Raw genomic sequence first — 20527 nt, forward strand, 5'->3', positions numbered from 1 at the left:
ATATATATATATATATATATATATATATATATATATATATATATAGTCATCACATTGCTGCTCATGTGTGACCACTGATCTTGTTACAAACTATGGTAATCAACATTTTTAAATGGCTGCTGCACAGTAACGTTCCTCCAACATTTGTTTCGAGCAATATCTCATCAGTTAGCGTTAAATATTTGTATTGTAGGCCTCGCTTACCTATTTTCAGTCAACATATGATTACACTGACTCAATCTCGACGAATTTCCTTTGTATATGTTCTGACCAGACTGGAGGATCAGACCGGTTGACGACTCGTTAACGTTAGCTTTTTTTTCTGTCGACCGATGGCCTATCACCTGAGTTAGCTAACTACTATTTCCTGACTAGCCAATCATGTTGAATATTTATGTGATACTATTAATCATTTTGGAAACACTAAAAGAAGGATATGTTATAAGTAACTAGCAACATAGACAACTTAAAGTAAATGGCTATTAATTTGCATAAACACCGAGCTAGCGTTAAGCTAGCGAGGTTAGTTAAAAAGCCAGTCACAAACGCTAACGTTAGATTACACGTTAACTAGCTAGCTACACCGCTAGCTAACACTCTTAGCACCTAATTAGCTGACCACAGCACATATCGCAGAACAATAGCCTTGTTTCTTCGATAACAATGTAACAACTCAGAGCCAGAGTAGAATTACACCTCTAGCTAGCTAGCTATAATAACCACAGCCAACCGCGGCTGTTGTGTTTACATGACAATGCGGCTGCGCGAAGACTTTTAATGGTGCGTTTAAATGCTGTCGGGAAAAAATGTGTATGTGGTGCTATAGTTGGACAAGCGAAGAGTTTTCTGTGGCATCAGATAGGGAAAAGGGGGCGAGCGCTATGGGCACGATGAGAGTTAAATGGTAGTTAAAATGATGAAGACCAGTCCTTTTTTTTTTAAAGGTTACACATATGTGTGCGTTGCGATGCAGTCACCTTATGGATTACCGTTATGGCTGTTTTATGGTGTCTGTCTTGTTTATCTTTTTTTATGGACCGTGAGTCTTATAATAAAGTCTATCTATCTAATACGGTTTAATTAGGCGCTTATATGTGCAGGACTTGTTTCTGCTATAAAAATGTAATTTGTCTTAATGAGGCAGCAATCGACAAATAGTTTGTCCTGTATGATACAATGTTAATTTCCCAAAAATATGTCGCCGTGTACAACAACAATACAATACATTACAACTAAATATATTCATTTGAAAATACAGCGAACTGTGTCCTATTTAAAATGTAACAGAAAGTGAGCTGCAGCCCATCTCTTCACAAATTCGTTATGGCTGTATACCAAAGTATGGAACAATTTCCAGCCTACGGAAATTAGAAAAATATATAAAGTGATGTTTAGCCTATACTGCAGGTAAAAATATTGGAACAAAACATCCAATCTGACCGAATGGTTGACGTCTTCACAACCCGGAAGTTACACCCTGTAGTGCAGGACCAGCCAGCCAATAGAGTAAAAAAACGCCTCCGCCAATGAGTCAAACGAAGGACTGAGGTGAGATTAACCAGGGATCCTCAGCAGCAGTCCTGTTAGTATAAAGGAAAATAATCGCAATGGGCAGCACCGACTCAAAATTGAACTTCAGGAAAGCAGTGATTCAGCTGACAACCAAAACACAGGTATATATGCGCGTCCCTACAGCCGAATACAGGATTAATTAGAGAGACAGTGTGTCGATGAGCGCTCCAGAGAGCATCACCGAGGAGATGAGATAACACGGATGATGTGGTAGCAATAAAACAAAAGTCCTATGTTGCATGGGCGGGTTCATACTCACAATCATTTACTTAGAATCATTTAAATGTTTATTAAGGTCGGTGTAGAAAGGCTGCATCACTGTCGGCTACTCCAATATGTCGTGTCTGTCATGGATTAAGTAATAGTCGGTTCTGCAATGCAGAATACCATCCTTTTTTAAATTTTTATTCCGGCTGTTCATATTTAGTTTATTATTATAAAACAAGCAATGGCGTAGCTAAATCCAAACTGATGACGTAGATTGGCAGTGACCACGTTTGCAGATGCGGCAGGTGGACTGTGCTTATTAGACCAGTGTGCCAGATAGTGTTTTCTCACTGCTGCTAGAAATGAGGTTGTGTTTACATTACCATTAGGTAGGCCTTGGATGAACTGAAAGACCAAACAACCTTGTTTGCATTATGATGAAAAAGGGCAACATTATATTTTAATGCAATGTAAGATCAAGCAGGCCATTGAATTTCAAACAGCAATGCCGTACAATGCTCCATTAGGCTCAGATATATGGGAATTGAAAAGTAAATATATTTTCTACAGCCAGTGGAAGCCACAGACGATGCCTTCTGGGACCAGTTCTGGGCAGACACCACCACCACGGTCCAGGATGTTTTTGCACTGGTGCCAGCTGCAGAGATAAGAGCTGTTCGAGAGGAGTCCCCCTCCAATTTAGCAACCCTCTGCTATAAGGTACACACTGTATGAACTGTTTATGCATCTGTGTAATACAAACGTGTTTATGAGATGAGAGTGCACAGGGACACTTCTTGCTTTGAGGCAAAATCATGGAATATGATGGAATATAATGTTGTTTGTTCCAGCCCAGTACAGGAGTCTGTCAGCAAGGCACTGCCTCATGCTCTCAGATGTGGGAATAAATGAGTCAACTCCCTTCCTTTGCCTTCACTTCCCGTCTCTTGGTACCAGCTTCCGTTTGAAGCTGCCTATCAGAAACTAAACAGACACACAGAGTGCTTACAGCCTAATTAAATACAGAGACAAGAGCCTCTGAATCAAGCTGATTCAAAGTGGTTTGTCACCTATTTTTAAACCCAGTCTGCTCCATGCTGTTGATAACATTTAGATAATGAGTCATTTTCAAAAGTAAATCTTTGTTAACATGTCCCCATATCATGTAGACGTCAGTGCACTTCCCATTGTAAATGATATTAAGTACTTCAATGACAAATGTATGAGATTATGCAGTTTGTGTGCATCTTTGTTTTCAACAAAAAAAATCAATAGTGTCCACTGTCCAGTTGATGGTATAGTGAAATAATATGATGTTATGCTCACTAAATGGTTAATGAAAAAGTCTAAGAAATTAAGGTGATTGTTATGCTACTGTGCATGTTGACTGGGTAATTCCTCATTAACTGACTGAGAAAGCAATAGTAAGAAAATAGGAACCAATGTTGTTGTAAAGTAATTGGACTATTAATATTGACATTTTGAAATTTCTGGCTTAACAGAGGTTTCCATACCGCTACATGCTCACTCTCACTTACCTCCTGATCATTTTTCTTGTCTCATCAGGCCGTGGAGAAGCTGGTACAGGGTGCGGAGTCTGGTTGCCCCACAGAGAGGGAGAAGCAGGTGATCCTGAACTGCACACGCATCCTAAGCCGCATCCTTCCCTACATCTTTGAGGACCAGGACTGGAGAGGATTCTTCTGGTCGACCGTGCCAGGTGCTGGGCGGGCTGGGGTGAGTGGGCGCAGGAAATTAAAACCTACTAGCAAAAACATGAAGACTAATGAATGACTATGAAGACTTTTTATCAGACGGTGTTGCTGAAATCTTGCTTTGGAGTTTAAACACATATCAATCACTCAGTTGATCAGCTAAATTGGTTTCCTCATTCCAGATGTTAGGAGTTTCAGAGCAAGCAGGAAATATCAGCTGTACTGAGCCCTTTGCTTCCAGGCCATGAACACATTTTTCCATTTTACAATCTAAGTAATTTCTGTCAATGAACGCTAAAGAATACTAGTTAGCATATGAATCTAGTCTCATTCATTGTGTCCATTCTTTCCAGACAGATGACTTGGATGATGATGACGGAGCACGACCGCTGGCAGAATCACTGCTCCTGGCTATCGCTGACCTGCTCTTTTGTCCTGACTTCACGGTGCACAGCCATAGGAGAAGCCCTGTGAGTACCCAGCGTCCTGTCACCTATGCAAGTGTAGTCATCTCATCACCATTCAGCAAAATAAATAATTGCTGACACATTATGATAATAGCTGGAAAAATGGAAACATAATCTTTTTTGATTGATAAAGATGACTGTTTCCTTCTTCCGGGTCCATAGTTGCCCAACTAACCTGTCACTCTAGTTTCTGTGGAGACTAGAAAGAGATAGTGAAACCCTTTCATTTTTACCAGAATGAATTGCTCATCCCTAATCAGCAAGAAAGTGTGAACCTTTTTTATTTTTTACGGGGATTGTTCTTTGGGTGTTTAAACGTCCCTAGTTAACTGTAGTATACTATGTTGCTCATTATTTTACCATCAGTTCTAAATTTCCGCTATACCCTATCATGGATAAAACGATCAGATACAGTTCCTAAAGGAAGTAAAAAAAAAAATAAACCTACAAAGATCAGAAAACCATTAGGATACAGTATGAAACAGCCTAATATGTAATTAGGTTAGGGAACTTGTTGGAGGAAGAATAGACAATGATTTCCGATGTGATTGAACACACATTCTGAGAAATGTCAAACCTGCACTTTAATTAAAATAATTCATGAATGTTTTTTGCAACCACATCCAGGATTCAGTAGAAAACATGCAGTCTATAGACAGCTGTGAATACATCTGGGAGGCAGGGGTGGGCTTTGCACAGTCGCCCCCTCTAAACTACATCCATGATCTGAATAGGTAAGTCAGAGGGCGGCATGCCTTGGCACCATCTGTAGCACTAACATGATTTAATCTCCGATTTTTATGTGTTTTACTCTTTCCTGTCCCCTATGCATGTTTTAACGGATCCTCTTCAGGACAGAATTGCTGAGATTGTTACTAACCTGCTTCTCTGAGGCCATGTACCTGCCTTCTTCATCGGACAACAATGTCCTCAACCCTTGGGTGACATTCTTCTGCTCCACAGAAAATAGGTAATGGGCAAACATGATGATGTGCATCCACCCAACCATCAAGTGAATTTTTCGTAGAATTTTTGAATGCCACCTGATGTAAAAATTTGATTGGATTACATGAATGTGATTGGCTTAATTAATAAATGAATGATTATACATGAATGTGTCATTGGCAGAGTATGCAAGAATTATTGTTTGACCCCCCAAAAAAAACATCTGGTCCAAGGTCCACTTACTAGTTATTCTTCAGCTTTTTAACCAGATTTCATGGTTTCATCACAAGTTGAGTTTGCTCAGTGATCATGGAGATGGCTTGTAGATCACTTGTCAGTGAAGTATTGAAGACATTTCCTAAACAAAAGCTTATAATTGGACCTTGAGTTAAAATAAAAATGTTTTCAATCTACTGATTCTATATTTTATGCTGACACATGATTTTAAATGAATGTAGATATTATGTGCATATGGGTTTAGATAAACTGTCTTTATTGACTAAAATATGAGAGTTCATTACAAATTACAGTATATTATAATTTTCATTAAAATGTTTTGCACGGATAAATTATTGTACGATTCTCCAACATGGTCTTCATGTCTTTTTCCCTAGACATGCCCTGCCGCTGTTCACCTCACTGCTGAATGTGGTGTGTGCTTATGATCCAGTGGGCTACGGCATCCCTTACAACCACCTGCTTTTCTCCGACTACCGGGAGCAGCTGGTGGAGCAGGCTGTACAGATCCTCATTGTGACACTGGAGCATGACGGAGGGCTTCCCCACCAGACCCCCTCCCCATCCAGCATGGAGGAACAAGAGGTACAACACCAAAACCTCCTCAAAGAAATCAATCCCGATGACTGTTTAACACGGGTCATTCAAATACATCTCTTCTTTCTTTGTGCAGTCTGCAGGCCCTGAGAACCTGTTTGTGAATTATTTGTCAAGGATCCACAGAGAGGAGGTATGCCGATTATCATTTTTATAAAATACATGAAGATTTTCCCTGTAAAGATATCAAAAGGACGCCTTCTGTCTTTCCAACGGCAGGATTACGACTTTGTACTGAAGGGTTTAGCTCGTCTGTTGACCAACCCTTTGACTCAGACTTACCTGCCTAACTCTACCAAGAAGATCCAGTTCCACCAAGAGCTGTTGGTTCTTTTCTGGAAGCTTTGTGACTTCAACAAGGTTAGAACGAAGAACTAAAAGGTTTCTTTGATCAAGAGTGTGTGCTTTTATTAAACAAAATCTCATTTGTTTTCTAACGACAGAAGTTCCTGTTTTTTGTCCTGAAGAGTAGTGATGTGCTGGATATTCTGGTTCCTATACTCTTCTACCTGAATGATGCCAGGGCTGACCAGTGTGAGTCACCTCCCAGTGTTTTCAGTTTTCTTGCACCCAACAAGCCTCAAATAACATAACATTTTTTACATTTTTTGATGTGTTTTATGGCTGCAGCCCGTGTTGGACTCATGCACATTGGAGTGTTCATTTTGCTGCTGCTGAGCGGGGAGAGAAATTTTGGCGTGCGCTTGAATAAGCCCTACTCCGTCCATGTGCCTATGGACATCCCAGTGTTCACAGGCACTCATGCTGACCTGCTTATAGTGGTGAGTGTCTACTATGTTACATCATGATGTTCTTTATTGCTGGCAAATTAAGATACAGTTAATGCTCACAACTGTCACTGTGTTTGTTTTGTAGGTGTTTCACAAGATTATCACCACCGGCCACCAGCGTCTCCAGCCTCTGTTTGACTGCCTACTCACCATTGTTGTAAATGGTGAATTGCTTTGGCGCCATCTGTCTGGCAATGCACACATTTTATTTGAAACGTTAATACAAATAAATAAATAATTACTTACAAGTTTGACATCCCATAAGAAAAAAAGATGCCACTTAATAAAAATAAAAATGCCTGTTATTGAGTTCTTTATTTAAGTACACAATCATCTTCTTAACTTTTCTTGTTCTGCAGTGTCTCCCTATTTGAAGAGCCTGTCCATGGTTGCAGCCAATAAACTGCTCCACCTGCTGGAGGCCTTCTCTACCAGCTGGTTCCTTTTCTCTGTAGCCCAGAACCATCACCTTGTGTTCTTCCTTCTTGAGGCGTTCAACAATATTATCCAATACCAGTTTGATGGTAAGAGAAAGCTGACTTGTAACAGAATTCCGGGCTTGTATGGATTTTTTTTCTCACTTTTTTGTGTTTTTAAGATCAAAGTCTTTGAAGGAACTTTGTTACCTTTGCTCATTTAGTAAATCTGTTCCTCTTTCTCTCACTTCCAGGAAACTGCAACCTGGTGTATGCCATCATCCGCAAACGTAATGTGTTCCACCAGTTGGCTAACCTGCCCTCTGATCCTGCTTCCATCCAGAAGGCTTTGCAGAGGAAGAGGAAGTCTCCTGATGTAATTTCCCGCACTAGCTCACAGGAGACTGTGTCCATGGAGGGCTCTCACCCTGCTGTGCCAGCAGAGCCGGGTACACTGAAGACTAGTCTGGTCGCTATACCAGGTACTGACTCTGTATGCTATTTAAATTTGAACGTTATTTTATTTGGGATGATACAATTTTACATTGTTCCAATACAGAGAATTAAACTCATGTGCTTTACAGAGAGTTTAAATCTATTGATAATTTCCAACTTTTCCGTCTCTAGTCTGGCTTTAGGCCTACAGTGTAATGAAAATATACAGCTTTCACTATCATAAAACCACGATACACTACATATATGGAAATACATTAAAATACACATCACACAATACACATACCACAATACACCTGAATAATTTACAGTACAATTATCTAAAAATGGGTACAGCTGTAGTAAGCTTTTACAGCACTTAACATTGTTAATGTTGTAAAAGACCTTATATTTGCAAATAACGTGGACTGATTAAATGTAAATTCAGCTTATTGGTCAACTTACTGTACTTCATATTTTATACAAATTACTCCTATCTCTTGACTTTGGGGTAGATGTTTATCATGGACACAAGCATACAATACATTAAAGAAACCCTATTATTCTCCTTTTCAGTTTCATATTTGTAGTCTTGTCTCCTAGAATAAGTTGACATGCATTCTGGTCTGACGGCCAACTTTGTTGAAATTGGCCAACCTAATTCAAACAAGGCAGGCTGTGCTTTCTCAGGCAGCACCAAAATATGGGCTGGCTTTCTCAATCAGTGACATCTTTAATTGAGGAATTTTAAGCAAGTTTTTAGGCAGTTGAAAAAAAGTACTGTCTCTGGGAGAAAAAGCTCAGTTTGGAGTGAAATGTGTTTTTTGTAATTTATACATTTATTACATACACACACAATATATATAACACACAAAAAATTGGGACATATCCAGAAAAGCATAATAGGGGCTCTTTAAGCACCTAAAGAGAACTGTAATTGTCTAACTAAGAGGACTGACAAATGTATATGCTTGCTATGATAAAAATTGAATAGAGTATTGATTGTAGGGCTATTTTCAGCCATGGATTTGTTGCGTTAGCATCTGTTTACAACAGAAAGAAAGTGTAGAATTCCCTCAAAATAAACTGCCTATATTCATGTTAAAAAAGAAAAATGTTACAGAGTGCAAGGTTGTGGCCAACTGACGTGTTTTTAGCACTATGGCACAGAGGAATAAGCTACAGAATATATCAGGTTTTTGATACACAGACAATACTTTTTTTTTTTTAAGGGGGATTTGTTGACAAGAAAAATAAAGTAAATGACCAGACTTATTGTGTAAATAGTTATTGGTTTCCTGCGATTCATGGCTTCCTGCAGGCATTGATAAACTGACTGAGAAGTCCCAGGTGTCAGAGGATGGCACCATGGTGTCAGTTTCAAAGGGAGACCCCACACACACAGCCCACGCAGACCAAACTGCAGTTGCCGGGACCAGTGACACAGAGTCAAACTCAGGTCGAGAAAATGAAGTAAGTGCACGTGTTTGTACGCATGTTTGTTTAAAAGCATATGCATAATAGTTAATCTATTTCTTTACAATATCAGGATGTTTTCTACACTGAATCAGAAATGGAGAGAAGACGTTTGTCAAGTGCGTCTTCAACATCATTTTGGGCTCCCACACCAGAATGGGTCAGTAACTTCTTTTGCCCCTATCCAATGTTGGATATTTTGTAGAATGTGTACATGATCTGGATTTACCGTCTTTGTCCCAGGTCCACTCCTGGAAGTGTAAACTACCTCTGCAGACTATCATGCGACTTCTACAAGTGCTAGTTCCCCAGGTGGAGAAGATCTGCATCGATAAGTGTGTAAACAATTCTATAATGGCTAGCATGTAAAAGTCATCTTATTTATTTATTTATTTTAAGATAGAAAAAATATATACTCTATATATATTACCTTTTTAAAGTGTGCTTACATTTCACTGCAGGGGTCTGACAGATGAATCAGAGATCCTGAAGTTTCTCCAGCATGGCACATTAGTGGGCCTGCTGCCAGTCCCTCACCCTATCCTCATCAGAAAGTATCAGGCCAACGCAGGCACTGCCATGTGGTTTCGCACGTACATGTGGGGGGTTGTCTATTTGCGGTGAGTAAGCCATAAGAGTTGAGCACTGTGCAAACAATCATTTATTCACATTGCCTAAACACTAACCTCTTGTTTTCTAGCAATGTGGACCCTCCTATCTGGTATGACACTGATGTCCGCCTTTTTGAGATTCAGAGGATGTAGACAGAAGACTACAAATGGGACCGTTCAACTCCAGGGTTCCTCCCCCCTTCAGTATGTGCTGCTTTCCCAATAAACCTCCCTGTGTTTAACTCTCCACTGTAATTAACCTCACAATGCGTACAGCACCGACTTGGGTAGGAGAATCACTTCGACGTGTGAGGTAGAGCTATTGCTCAAGGTGTTTGAATTATCAATATTGCCCATAAACTGTGTACATTTCTAAAGACCATAGAATGTCTAGAGCGTTTCCTGACGACTGAGGCTCTTTTCTTGGCAGCATAGAAGTGAACGCGGATATAAGTAAATTTTGCAGCCAAACTTGTTTCCAACAGAGGCTTGTAAGATACCCTGAATGGCACATTATTGGTGTTTCGCATTATTTGTCGTACTTGCCATACTTTGAAGTGAATTGTTATTATGGTTGTAGTTTATTTGAAAATGTAACTACAGGATTGGAGCCAATTCTACAGATTGTTTTTATGTATATGACCAGATTTAAGTTTGGATCTGGCTGGCTGTGCTTAATGTTGGAAATTGTATTTTACGTAAATTACCCTGAAATATATATATATTGATATGCATCTAAAAAATTCTGTGTTGGTTGCATTACTGAACAGTGCCTTAATGAGGAATCTCAATTGCTGTGAAACTAGGCACGAGTCATTTACACTGAACCATGTCCTCACCAAAACTAAAAGTCAAGTTGAATTGATACCTAATCATCCATATTAAATTGCACAACTATTGTCTTTACTTAAGGCATTATCTGTATGTGGCTTGGCACCAACACAATGTGACAAGTGCAAGCTGCCCCCATTACACCATAATCACTAGATCTCTCTCCAGCAACCAATCAGTTAAGGTTTGACTTTTATGGAGCACATTTACACTGCCACAATTAAAAGCTGACACTTATTTCCAGAAATCTCTACACCAGCAAATACCCTATATTTGGAATGATAGACAAATTACAGCTGTGAATTTTTGAGCAACCAATTGCAGCTTTGCCAATTTATTATTTGACCGCCAATGTGATGGCCAAAGGGGTTGCACAACAAAACGTAAGAAAAATGAGAAGTTGATTGACAGCAAAAGTACAATCAGAAATGTTCTAGACAGTTTCCTGTAATGTAATGCAAAGCTATTTTGTGAATTACTTTTTACCCCTCATGCCCTGTAAGAACAACCCAATTGAATCACTATAACCATATATACACTAGTTTTATTTAACCTAAAATTGTCAAAAGCCTTTGCTATTTTTTCCCCCCACTCCATTTAAAAATAGTTACTGTCAGTTATTGATAGTTTGAAGGCCAATGAAATTTCTTGGTCAAATAATCACTTGTAAAGGCAACTGCCTGTAATATGCAGCACATAAAATACAAGACCCTCTTAAATAAATATAAATTGATACCTAAATGTTAACCAACTGATAATACAGGACACTTTTCTTTAAAGTTAAAATTTAATAACAAGTTCAATTTAAACATTTAATAAAATAGATCAGAAGAATTCTCTTCATGCTCAAATTAACAGATTAAGAACACCTCAAAGAGACTGGCGACAGAGTGCATGCGGTAGAAGATTCCAAAAGGAAGTCCAATATTCACAATGGTTGCCCACATTGTGAATGTGTAGAATTTGATCTCGATGGGATGAGCAAACTGGGGACGAGCACCGAAGGCAGGCATGATCCACAGCTGGGTGTAATAGGCAAGACACATTAACAGGAAAACATACTGATCATTATTTGTTGCAATAATAGTTAAAGAAAATAAGCATGAATACAACTTACAATAATGTTACCAAGCAGCAAAAAAGTACAGACTTCCTTCAGTACTCTTCTTTTCCAACGTGGCTTATCACAACTTGACGTCAGGAAGTAGCTGGACTTGCGGCTCTTCAGGACAACGCTTATCTCATGTTCCTGGATGGCAACTGCATTTGTGTGCGAAGCTGCCTCCTGCATCACGTGGAAGGGCTCCCGATGGAGGCCTTCGATGATAAAATAGTTCTGCAGGCTGAGCTGGAGCACCATCAGCACGGCCCAGAACAGGTTGAGGCTGTTCAGGTACCCTTGGGCTCCGGTTGCCACCTCAGCCACGATAGAGAAATAGCTGATGATGAACTGCCCCAGTGAGGCTCCCACCAGCAGCCCCACATCCAGGCTGCGAGTGGGGTTTTTCTCCGATACGTGTTCCCTGTGGTCCAGCCTGTAGATGATGCAGCCAATCACAGTGGAGAGGCACATCATGCTCACCATTACTATATTCATAATAAAATGAATCAGCAGAGCATGGTTTTTCTTCTCTTCCTCTTTTAGTATGTCCACCTTGTACACTATGAATGTTACAACTCCTACCACCACCAGGAGTATTCCTGTTACAGGTCCCAAACAAACATCCTTTGGACGGAATTTGACACTGTGGTGGCTGTGATCATCCACAATCCGTCCGACGTTTTTCCACATGACATAGGTCATAGCTGAAGCAAAGAGGCTGTATTCTATGTTGAAGGGGTACAGGTAGTAGGAAGCTTCTGTGAATGTGTCACACATCGAGTGGCTGCAAGTACACTTCACATAGCTGGCTGAAATGGAAAGTTGTGCGTTATGCATGAACCTGATAATAGTTGAATACAAACCATGCCTAAATACCTTTGTACATCTTCTGTGAGACACTGACATTTAGATCAGGGATCTCAGTCTGGTGAACCGATTCCTCAGTAACAGCGGTCATCCACACCACCAGGTTAGTTGAAAGCGTAAGAGTAAGTCCACACCTGGAACAAGTGAAAATGTGAGTGTCCAAGATTAAAAAAGGTAACTTTTCAGTGAATAAAGAAAATAATTTACCTTGTTAGATTTGTGTGTAGCGCCACACAGTCCTTTGCATGAATCCACAAGAAGTATGTCTAAAACAGTTTTTGTAAAAGGTTGTGTTAAGTTTAAAACTCATCCAAAAGTTACAACTGATATGGTCTTACAATGCAATAAGCTTGATGTTTTTAAAATGCAACAACCTGGACAAACAGAAACACGGCTTGTACGACAGGGAAGGCAACTTTCACAGCAGAATCACAGTGAAGGTAGCCCACATAAGTAGCAATCTTGAAGATGTCGATGAGGAAACTGAGAAACCCAAACAACAGAAGTCCAGCTGAAATATAAGCATTTTAAGTGATTACGCCTTAAAATAACACTTAAAACCTAAAACAGAGACCCCAAAATGTCCCTTATCTAAAACAGAGACCCCGAAATGACTCACCTCGGAGCCACACAGGCCCTGCATGTCTATCCTTGAACAAAACTGCTTGATCCTTTCGAGAGGTGAAGACTGTGTAAAACAGAATCCACAACATAGTGAGGAGGAGGAGAATGATAAGGAAGATTTGCCTGTGCTCAGGTGTAATGGCCACAATGTTAAAAGCACTGCCGCTGACCAGAGCGCAGCCCAGGATCAGGATGTTTATGCAGATGATGCCAGACAGGAACCATCCACCACCATGGCGGGCCCTCTCCACCGTCTCAACATGGCGAACGCTCTCTCTCACACTGGGAGCCTGAGGAGGACTGGGCAAATGTTGGATGTTGTCCATCTGTGCGGCTGTCTCAATATTGGATGGATGTGCCTCAATAACATCGTTTGGTTGTTTTCTACAAAGAGGATACAAGTCATGAAATGTTTAAAAAGGAACAGCAAAAATCCCATGCTGTTTAGGTTAGCGGCAACTGCAAAATACTGCATATTGTAAATTTAAATGAGGGCCTTAAAAACTAAATTATTTTTACTTTAACTCATGTTATGTTCGGGTCAAATTCGTTCGTTGTTTTAATCACACACAAAAAATGGGCCATCGTTATAAGCGCTGAAAATTTCATTAAAAATATAACTTTGAAAAAAATTATAAAAAGCACCCACAAAATTGTAAAACTGACAAAAAAAGTGATAAGTGTTTCGTGGTTGATGGAAAGACAACACAAGGGCTGAAAGAACCCCTCCAGACATGATTTAAGAGGAAGAACACATGCATCTGATGTTTTTTTCCAACAAAGTTTAATTAGCTATTTAAGTTCTTAGAATTTAATTCACTCCCTCGCTGATTGAAAAATCCAGGATTTATTAATATGCAAACATTTGTACTTTAAAAGTTGAACTTCTGGACAGATACATTGTCCTTATCAAAGTTTCACAAACTAGTTCAACAATAAACATACAGATGAAGTGATTTAACACCTCTGACAGTGTCAACATCTTCCTAAATGTAGAATTTGTGGCAGGTCTGTTGTATTGAATCGCATTAATTTGTGTTGGTGTTCCAAGTGGCCAGGAGCTGAATCTTGAAGTAGATACAGTTAGGACTGTTTTTAAACTGATACACTAAAAATCTCTAGAATAAAAATAAATCGCCACAAATTTAGGCCTACCTAGACAGAAGTTTGTTGCAGGTCCTGAGCATCTGTTGAGCAACAGTTCTCATGTTGTCCTCCCGACTGTACGTCACCAAACAAGTCAGATCCAGGTCCAAAGGATACTTGGATTTGGTTTATATTCTGACAAAGATAAAATGCGTGTGACGATTGCCGATAACACAGCCAGATATGTAAAACAGAAAGTGGACCAGCATTCCTCTCTCTGGAGGTCAGATTGCAAAGAAGATGGCGCGCCGCACATGCAGTGCAGTGCAGTAAATTAAGACCACAGGTGTAATTAGTTTCAGCTGATTAGTTACTCGCGTCTCGCCTCGCACCCACAGTGACGCGCGGACCATTATCCATGGAAGCCACTTCTAAAGCAAATCCCGTTTGCCCACGCATTTTATTATTATTCCATGTAAACAGCCTCCATGTATGCCAACCTCTCTACAGTAGCATGCTACAGTAGCGCAGGTGAGACACTGCCTCAGGAGAGATTCAGGATCAATAAGGGTGTATGTTTTGATTTTTGATGTGTACTGTATATACCTGTACCAGAAAGCAGAATTACTGCATACTTCATAAAACCCTGCACCTGCTGACACGAGACATTCAAAACACCCAATACAAAGTAAACAAAAACAAAGCCATTTGCTTCCTAACTATATGATGCTGTTAAGCAACAGTGAAAGCAACACATTATTAAAATCATGAAACAGCAACATATTTATAAGTTCATTTAACACCAACAAAATTAATAAACTTAGATTACACCATAAATTGCCTCATGCTGTCATGCAATTGTTAAAGTTTACATTGAATTCAGTTTTGTATGCAACTTAATTGGATACTAAATTAATTTAAATATGTTAAAAGCTACATTCTTAAACTTGCTTCCTTAAAAGGCAACTGCATGTCACTGTACAAAACTATAATGTAAAATAATTATAGTTAAAAAATTAAAAATAATAGTTAATGATATATATTTTAAATAGATTAACAGCATTTATGATGTATTGCACAGTGAACACTGAACGGCAAATGGAGCTCAGAGGTTTCCCTGCAAGGTTAAAGAACTGGTGAATGTCTGATAATGGACAATCCCTGCAGATATATTATTTGAAGAATTTGGAAATGAGGAGAAAAAATGGGAGAATGCCCACATCTGAATAAGCACTGATCTCTAGAACATTCAATTAAAATGTGTTCACAAGTGTGCAACATATTCTAACGAGTTTCAAACTAAGAAAAATAGAAAAACAGGTCTCTTACTGAAAATGTAAATCTTTTACAGGTCACCTGCCTAAGCAGGTTGATGTGGTTCAGAGCTCATCAACTTCACTGGTAAGCTGTGTGCAATCATGTGTTAGTCACAAGGTTGGAAGCAAAGGTCACCTAATCTTCTCTCAGTCTGTCACAAACATTCAGGATGCTGAAAACACCAGACATGCTTCTTTTCTTCTGTCTTGTCGGGGCAGCGGAAGCCCTGCACAAACAGTGGATTCCGGACACCAACTATGAGAATAAGACCAACTGGGACAAAGAAAATGTTCCATGTGGCAACGACATAGTTCAGTTTCCAGCCCAAAGAAAGGTGTCTGTGTTCGTGGAGACCACACATGCTGTGAAGGAGATGAAGCTGCCAGTTGATGGAGAGTTCATCCTGAATTCAGGAGCTGGATTTTATGTTGTCAGAGGACAAGATTCGGGCTGCGGAGCAGGTGTCACGACTCAATTCAAAGATTCAGAGTCTCTCCAGTGGTTTAACCCAGCTCTGTGGCAGGCAGCTGAAACTCTGGATGACCTGCAGCGTGGGAATTTCTTATTCTCAGTCCACGAGGAGAGTGTCCCTTGCCAGTATGATGATGTGGTTTTTAAAGCCCGCTCCTCTTTCAGGGTGGACACCAGCTCCAGTCAGTCTAGCATTCCTGTTAAATCTGTGTCTGTGCTGGGGAAGAAGTTTGATAGCGGATCTGAGTTCTCCCATTATCTCAGCTCACGTTCAGGCCTGCTGCAGTTTCATGGATCCTCTGCCTTCTCAATTGGAAACCAGGAGTGTGGGGATCCTTCTGGCTGTGACTGTGGGAATTCTGTGAACCATCAGCAGATCTGTAAGAGTGTAACATGTGCCTCTCTGAGCTGTAAGAAGCCTCTTCTCCCCATGGGACACTGCTGTGATGTTTGCGGATCCATTGTTACCATCCACTACACCGCTGGGTTCAACCTGCAAACTTACAGACAACGAATTCATCACCTATTTCTTGTCCTGCCACAATATGATTCCATTCAGCTGGGCATGTCTAAAGTCTTCAAGTCACAGCGGCTGATGGGGGTCATCCCCTCTGGAAACACACCGGAAATCCAGGTGCTCATCGTGGATGGAGAGCAGGGAACACTGTCAGAGGTTCTGGCGAGGGACATAGTGAAGGACGCCCATGCTCATGGCCCCATGCTGGGAATCAATGGGGCTGAATTTCAAGCCTCCTCTGGGGGCAGCAGTGCTCAGACTGGTGGTAGTGCTGGGATGGTGGCTGGAGTTGTGTTTGGAGTTTTGATTATGATAACACTCCTCCTTATCATGGTCGTCCTGATTCGTAAAGGGGTTATTCAAATGCCATCATCAGTGCCTTCTTTGAGAAGCTTCAATAGAAGCAGCAACGTTACAGACCTTGGTGGGCCTCTTGACCACGGCTTTGATAACCCCATTTTTGACCAGCCAAACATGCTGCCAGATATTCCTGGTGTGTATGCAACTGAAACAAATAATTCAATCTCCATGACTCAGACGGGCGTGCACTTTGTGAATCCAGTTTATGATGAGAATGAAACAGATTTTAACATCTGAAGTTGACTGCAGACTTTAAGAATGTTAATGATTTCCAAAGCACTTTTTTTAGCTTGATGATTTTACGAACCCTTCATAAACAACAAATTCTATTATAGCTTTATACCAGTTCAGTAAATGGATTTATAATTTCTGACAATAAAGAATTGTTGCCAGACAATTGTGTACTTTTTCCTCATTCAAATCACATTGAAGAGCAATTAAGTTGCAATAAAGCTGCAGTAAATTCTTAACACACCACTGCAGATACCACTAGATGGTAGTACATTTAACCGTGAATGACATGTACTTGAAAAAAAACTCCAAATGTACCATAACTTTATAGACCTTGTTATGTAACCTCAATAAACATGTATAATGCACTCATTTTTCTTTTCAACGCTTGCGGTGAAGGCAGATGATCAGTTCTTGCATTATTTTGCAATTACCAGAGAAGCTACATGTTCTTTCTTTGACAGCCAGGTTATAACAAATGAGCTGTGTGTGTGATCAGCTGTGTACGTGTGAAGTGACCTCATGGGACCTGTAAGATCATAGAAAGACACAGAGCCTCAGTATAAGTTGACACATGCCAATTCTTAAAATATCAGTGACATCCAAGGGTTTCTCCACACCAGCATGCCAGACAAAGAAACCTTGGCTGTTCCATCCCCCATGCACCAGGAAAGTCGTTCCAGGTGATGCAGCTGGTGCTTTGCTTTCCCTTACAATGCTTTTGTACATGCCTCCGACATGTGCACCCTCCCCACTCAGCTCTGCTTTAAGATAGTGCCTCCTCAGGTAAAGGTTGTCAGGCAAGTTATTGCCTGGCGCGAATGTTTGATGCGACCAGGGTGGTCTGGGTAGCTGTCTTGCTAGGGGCTGGTGTTGGTCAGCTTTCTGTTGACCTCTGTTACAGACTGGTGTATGGGTCAAAGGTCAAACTCCTTGTGTCTGTAATACAGGGGAAACATCATTTGTGAATCATTCATGGGCCTAACGAAACAGTACGAGTTGACAAACAGAGAATATAATGTATTGAAAGTATATTTACATTTTAATAAATCCTCTGATGTCTCAGGAACAGGCAGGGATGAAGGTTGGCACAGAGACTTTAGTACCTAGTTCACCATTTGTCAGATATTATTTGGTATTTTGGGAACACAGGATTTATTTTATAATGTACTGAAGGTACTTACACATAGAGATTTCTCTTTTTAATGTTGCTGAAAAAATAAAGATTAAACAACAGGACTTAAAGACTGCAGCCATGCTAGCGGCTTTGTGAGGCAGTGGTGCTGGCACTGCTGGAAAGAACACATGACAAGATCCACTGGAGAAAGCACGTCTCTAAGCCACTAAGTAAGGTACAGAATATGATATACACTTACCACTTTTACAGATGCATGTCAGTTTTTCCTTGTAGGAGGAGAGGATCAGATCACACAGTTCCTGGGTAGCATCACTCACATCTTGGACATAGGAGATTAGATGGTCCATTGTGTTGACTGCGGTAGGGACTGGGCAGGCATACTGTACATCTGCCATTCCTCTCATCCACTGTGAGCACTCCTGTAACATGCAAAACAAAAGTAACATGTATCATGATGTGAAATACTGAAGCTGTTAAATAACATGCAACTTTTCTGACCTCTAAACCTCTGTGAATGAGGAGGTGAAATGCATGCGTACACTGTCAACAGACCGGCACCCAAAATAAACATCTTGTCTTAGAGAAAATTCTGTGCGATCAAACATCATATGACACACATGACTTATGTTTTGTACCTGTAGGAAGTCAACAACTTGAACCTGGACAGTTTGGTCATTTGAGTCAAAGTTTTTGTCAGCACTGTTCTCTGCTCCAGATGTGCTTGGATGCCCTTTTCCTGACTGAGGGCCTGTCTCTGTTCTTCCTCTAGGACCATCGCAGCCTTTTCTGGTCTCCTCTACGGTTGTCTGCGGCCTGGCAAACTGCTGTTCAATGATAACACAACCCTCCTGCACTGAAGACTAAAGGGTCATAAAGGAAAGCAAAAAAAACATATTTAAACCAGATCAATGTGCAATAAATTAATGTATAAAATAAATGTTATAGTGTCATAACTAACAAAACCTAATTGAGTCTTTGTTTCTCTGTCGCTTTCCAATTGCTTTCTCAGCTGTTGAGGCACTCTGACTGATTTCTTCTTGTTTCTTTTGCAGCTCCGTCTACTGCACAAACAATCCTCACATATCAAGGCCATTACTGATTATTCTAATATAATTTGTTGCCATCTTTACATAACAAAAAGAAAATAGATTTAAACTGTTAAGGCAAATTTGAAAAAAAAGAATTGTACTATGAGTTGGGTTGTTAACACATCAATCTGTCTCTGTGCCTCTCCCACAGATGCAGTCGTGTGCCCTTCGTGCTCCTGGTTCTCACAGTCCAGCCACACGCAGCAGCCATCCATCACACAGAAGCGTTCAAGAGGAAGTGGATGAACCTCACAAGTCCGACAGTCTATGTTGTGGAGTGGATCCACAGATGGTGGTTTTGAAATGTGGTGTTTTCTAAATGCAGTCTGAGAAACCTGAAAGGTCAGGCAGGGGACTGTCCATGCATGAGTCACACAACCCATCTTGTGGGAGCAGCATGTCAGCATGGTAAATCCCTTGGTTCCTCATTTTTGTTTGTGTTGTGTTGACTCTCCTTTAAATTCTGCTCATTATTAGTGTTGAGTGTTTCCATGTTCAAGAGTGTTACTCTTGTCACCTTAAACCTGATTTGGTTGAGCTTTATGTGGTCACAAGGCCTACTCCGCATGGCTGCTTTTTTCTGCCTTTCCTGAGATCCAAAGACCCTCAGGGTGCATAAGTAATACTTAGTAAATAATTATTACTTAGTAAAGTAAATAATTGAAAACCACACCTAAGGTACTTCATACTCAGCCAGCAGAGGCATTTTTCAATTTCTTGCTACTAACCAGAATTATTAAATCCCCCAAATTCCCAAAATATGATATAAAGATATGCCCTTAATGTCCTAAAATGGTAGGCCCTGCATTACAAAGTCACGTCCTATTCTAAATCCTTTAGAGCATTAAAAACATTATTTAAAATCTACCTAAATGTTAAAGGATTGAAATGTAGCAGTAGTAATCATAAACATATGTACCTACACAAATGTACATTATTCTAAAAAAAAATACTCAAAACACAACAGTTCAAAGTTGGGTTTAAATCTTTATTTCAACAATAAAGGTGATAAAAAAAACTGTTGTGTCTGGCTTCTGTCATCAGTTAAGTCTTTGTATAATATCGTCAGTATAGCACATGGGTACTTTAGTGTAAAAGAGTGGGCGAGAGTCTGACATGGTTGTGACAACAGTGTTATGTAAGAGGCATGGAGATCCAGACCACACCAAGTATCTGCAGAAAATCATTCTGACGATGTGTCAGAGGCATTAGTGAGGATTATCACTATGAATAAAGATGCCAAATGTTCTTAGTATTGAGTATGAGTCCAAAGTAAAAACAAATATCAAATTAATTTTCCATTTAATTGTTCAATTACTTTTTTTTATCTCCCTACGCTGTGATCTAAATGTTGTTTTAACCTTCCTCTGGTGTTAGCTTTCTGCTGCCATCTGAAGTGTTAGCGGGTCATTTTGGACCCGTGTATTAA

General features: G+C 40.1%; 4 protein-coding genes and 1 pseudogene across 4 annotated transcripts in view; 2 read left to right on the plus strand and 3 right to left on the minus strand.

Moving 5' to 3' along the window:
* The window catches only part of LOC117958073, a 3092-nt gene extending 2344 nt beyond the window's left edge, over positions 1–748 (minus strand). The window contains exon 1 of the mRNA XM_034894325.1: positions 205–748. Within this exon, the coding sequence (XP_034750216.1) occupies positions 205–221 (17 nt within the window). The 5' untranslated portion in view covers positions 222–748. The remainder of the gene's footprint in view (positions 1–204) is intronic.
* A 698-nt stretch (positions 749–1446) lies between these two features.
* On the plus strand, positions 1447–10209 carry hid1a (HID1 domain containing a). The gene is made up of 19 exons (XM_034894322.1): positions 1447–1673; positions 2350–2499; positions 3346–3516; positions 3848–3964; positions 4589–4695; positions 4815–4931; positions 5521–5728; positions 5817–5873; positions 5960–6100; positions 6184–6274; positions 6371–6522; positions 6617–6695; positions 6891–7055; positions 7202–7429; positions 8701–8852; positions 8929–9015; positions 9099–9190; positions 9317–9475; positions 9556–10209. The coding sequence occupies exons 1-19, from the start codon at positions 1608–1610 to the stop codon at positions 9617–9619; spliced, it is 2403 nt and encodes an 800-aa protein (XP_034750213.1). The 5' UTR covers positions 1447–1607; the 3' UTR covers positions 9620–10209.
* An 886-nt stretch (positions 10210–11095) lies between these two features.
* LOC117958072 (proton channel OTOP2-like) lies at positions 11096–14385 on the minus strand. Its single transcript, XM_034894324.1, has 7 exons — positions 14046–14385; positions 12886–13274; positions 12641–12777; positions 12474–12532; positions 12276–12400; positions 11415–12208; positions 11096–11319 (listed from the first exon to the last, which is right to left on the minus strand). Exons 1-7 carry the CDS (start codon positions 14096–14098, stop codon positions 11149–11151), a joined length of 1728 nt encoding a protein of 575 aa, XP_034750215.1. The 5' UTR covers positions 14099–14385; the 3' UTR covers positions 11096–11148.
* A 988-nt stretch (positions 14386–15373) lies between these two features.
* amn (amnion associated transmembrane protein) lies at positions 15374–17240 on the plus strand. The gene has a single exon (XM_034895255.1). It carries the CDS (start codon positions 15463–15465, stop codon positions 16876–16878), a length of 1416 nt encoding a protein of 471 aa, XP_034751146.1. The 5' UTR covers positions 15374–15462; the 3' UTR covers positions 16879–17240.
* A 1-nt stretch (position 17241) lies between these two features.
* LOC117958695 lies at positions 17242–19591 on the minus strand (annotated as a pseudogene).
* Positions 19592–20527: the final 936 nt, after the last annotated feature.

The sequence above is a fragment of the Etheostoma cragini genome, chromosome 15 (genome assembly GCF_013103735.1).
Source record: "Etheostoma cragini isolate CJK2018 chromosome 15, CSU_Ecrag_1.0, whole genome shotgun sequence".
Classification (NCBI taxonomy): domain Eukaryota; kingdom Metazoa; phylum Chordata; class Actinopteri; order Perciformes; family Percidae; genus Etheostoma; species Etheostoma cragini.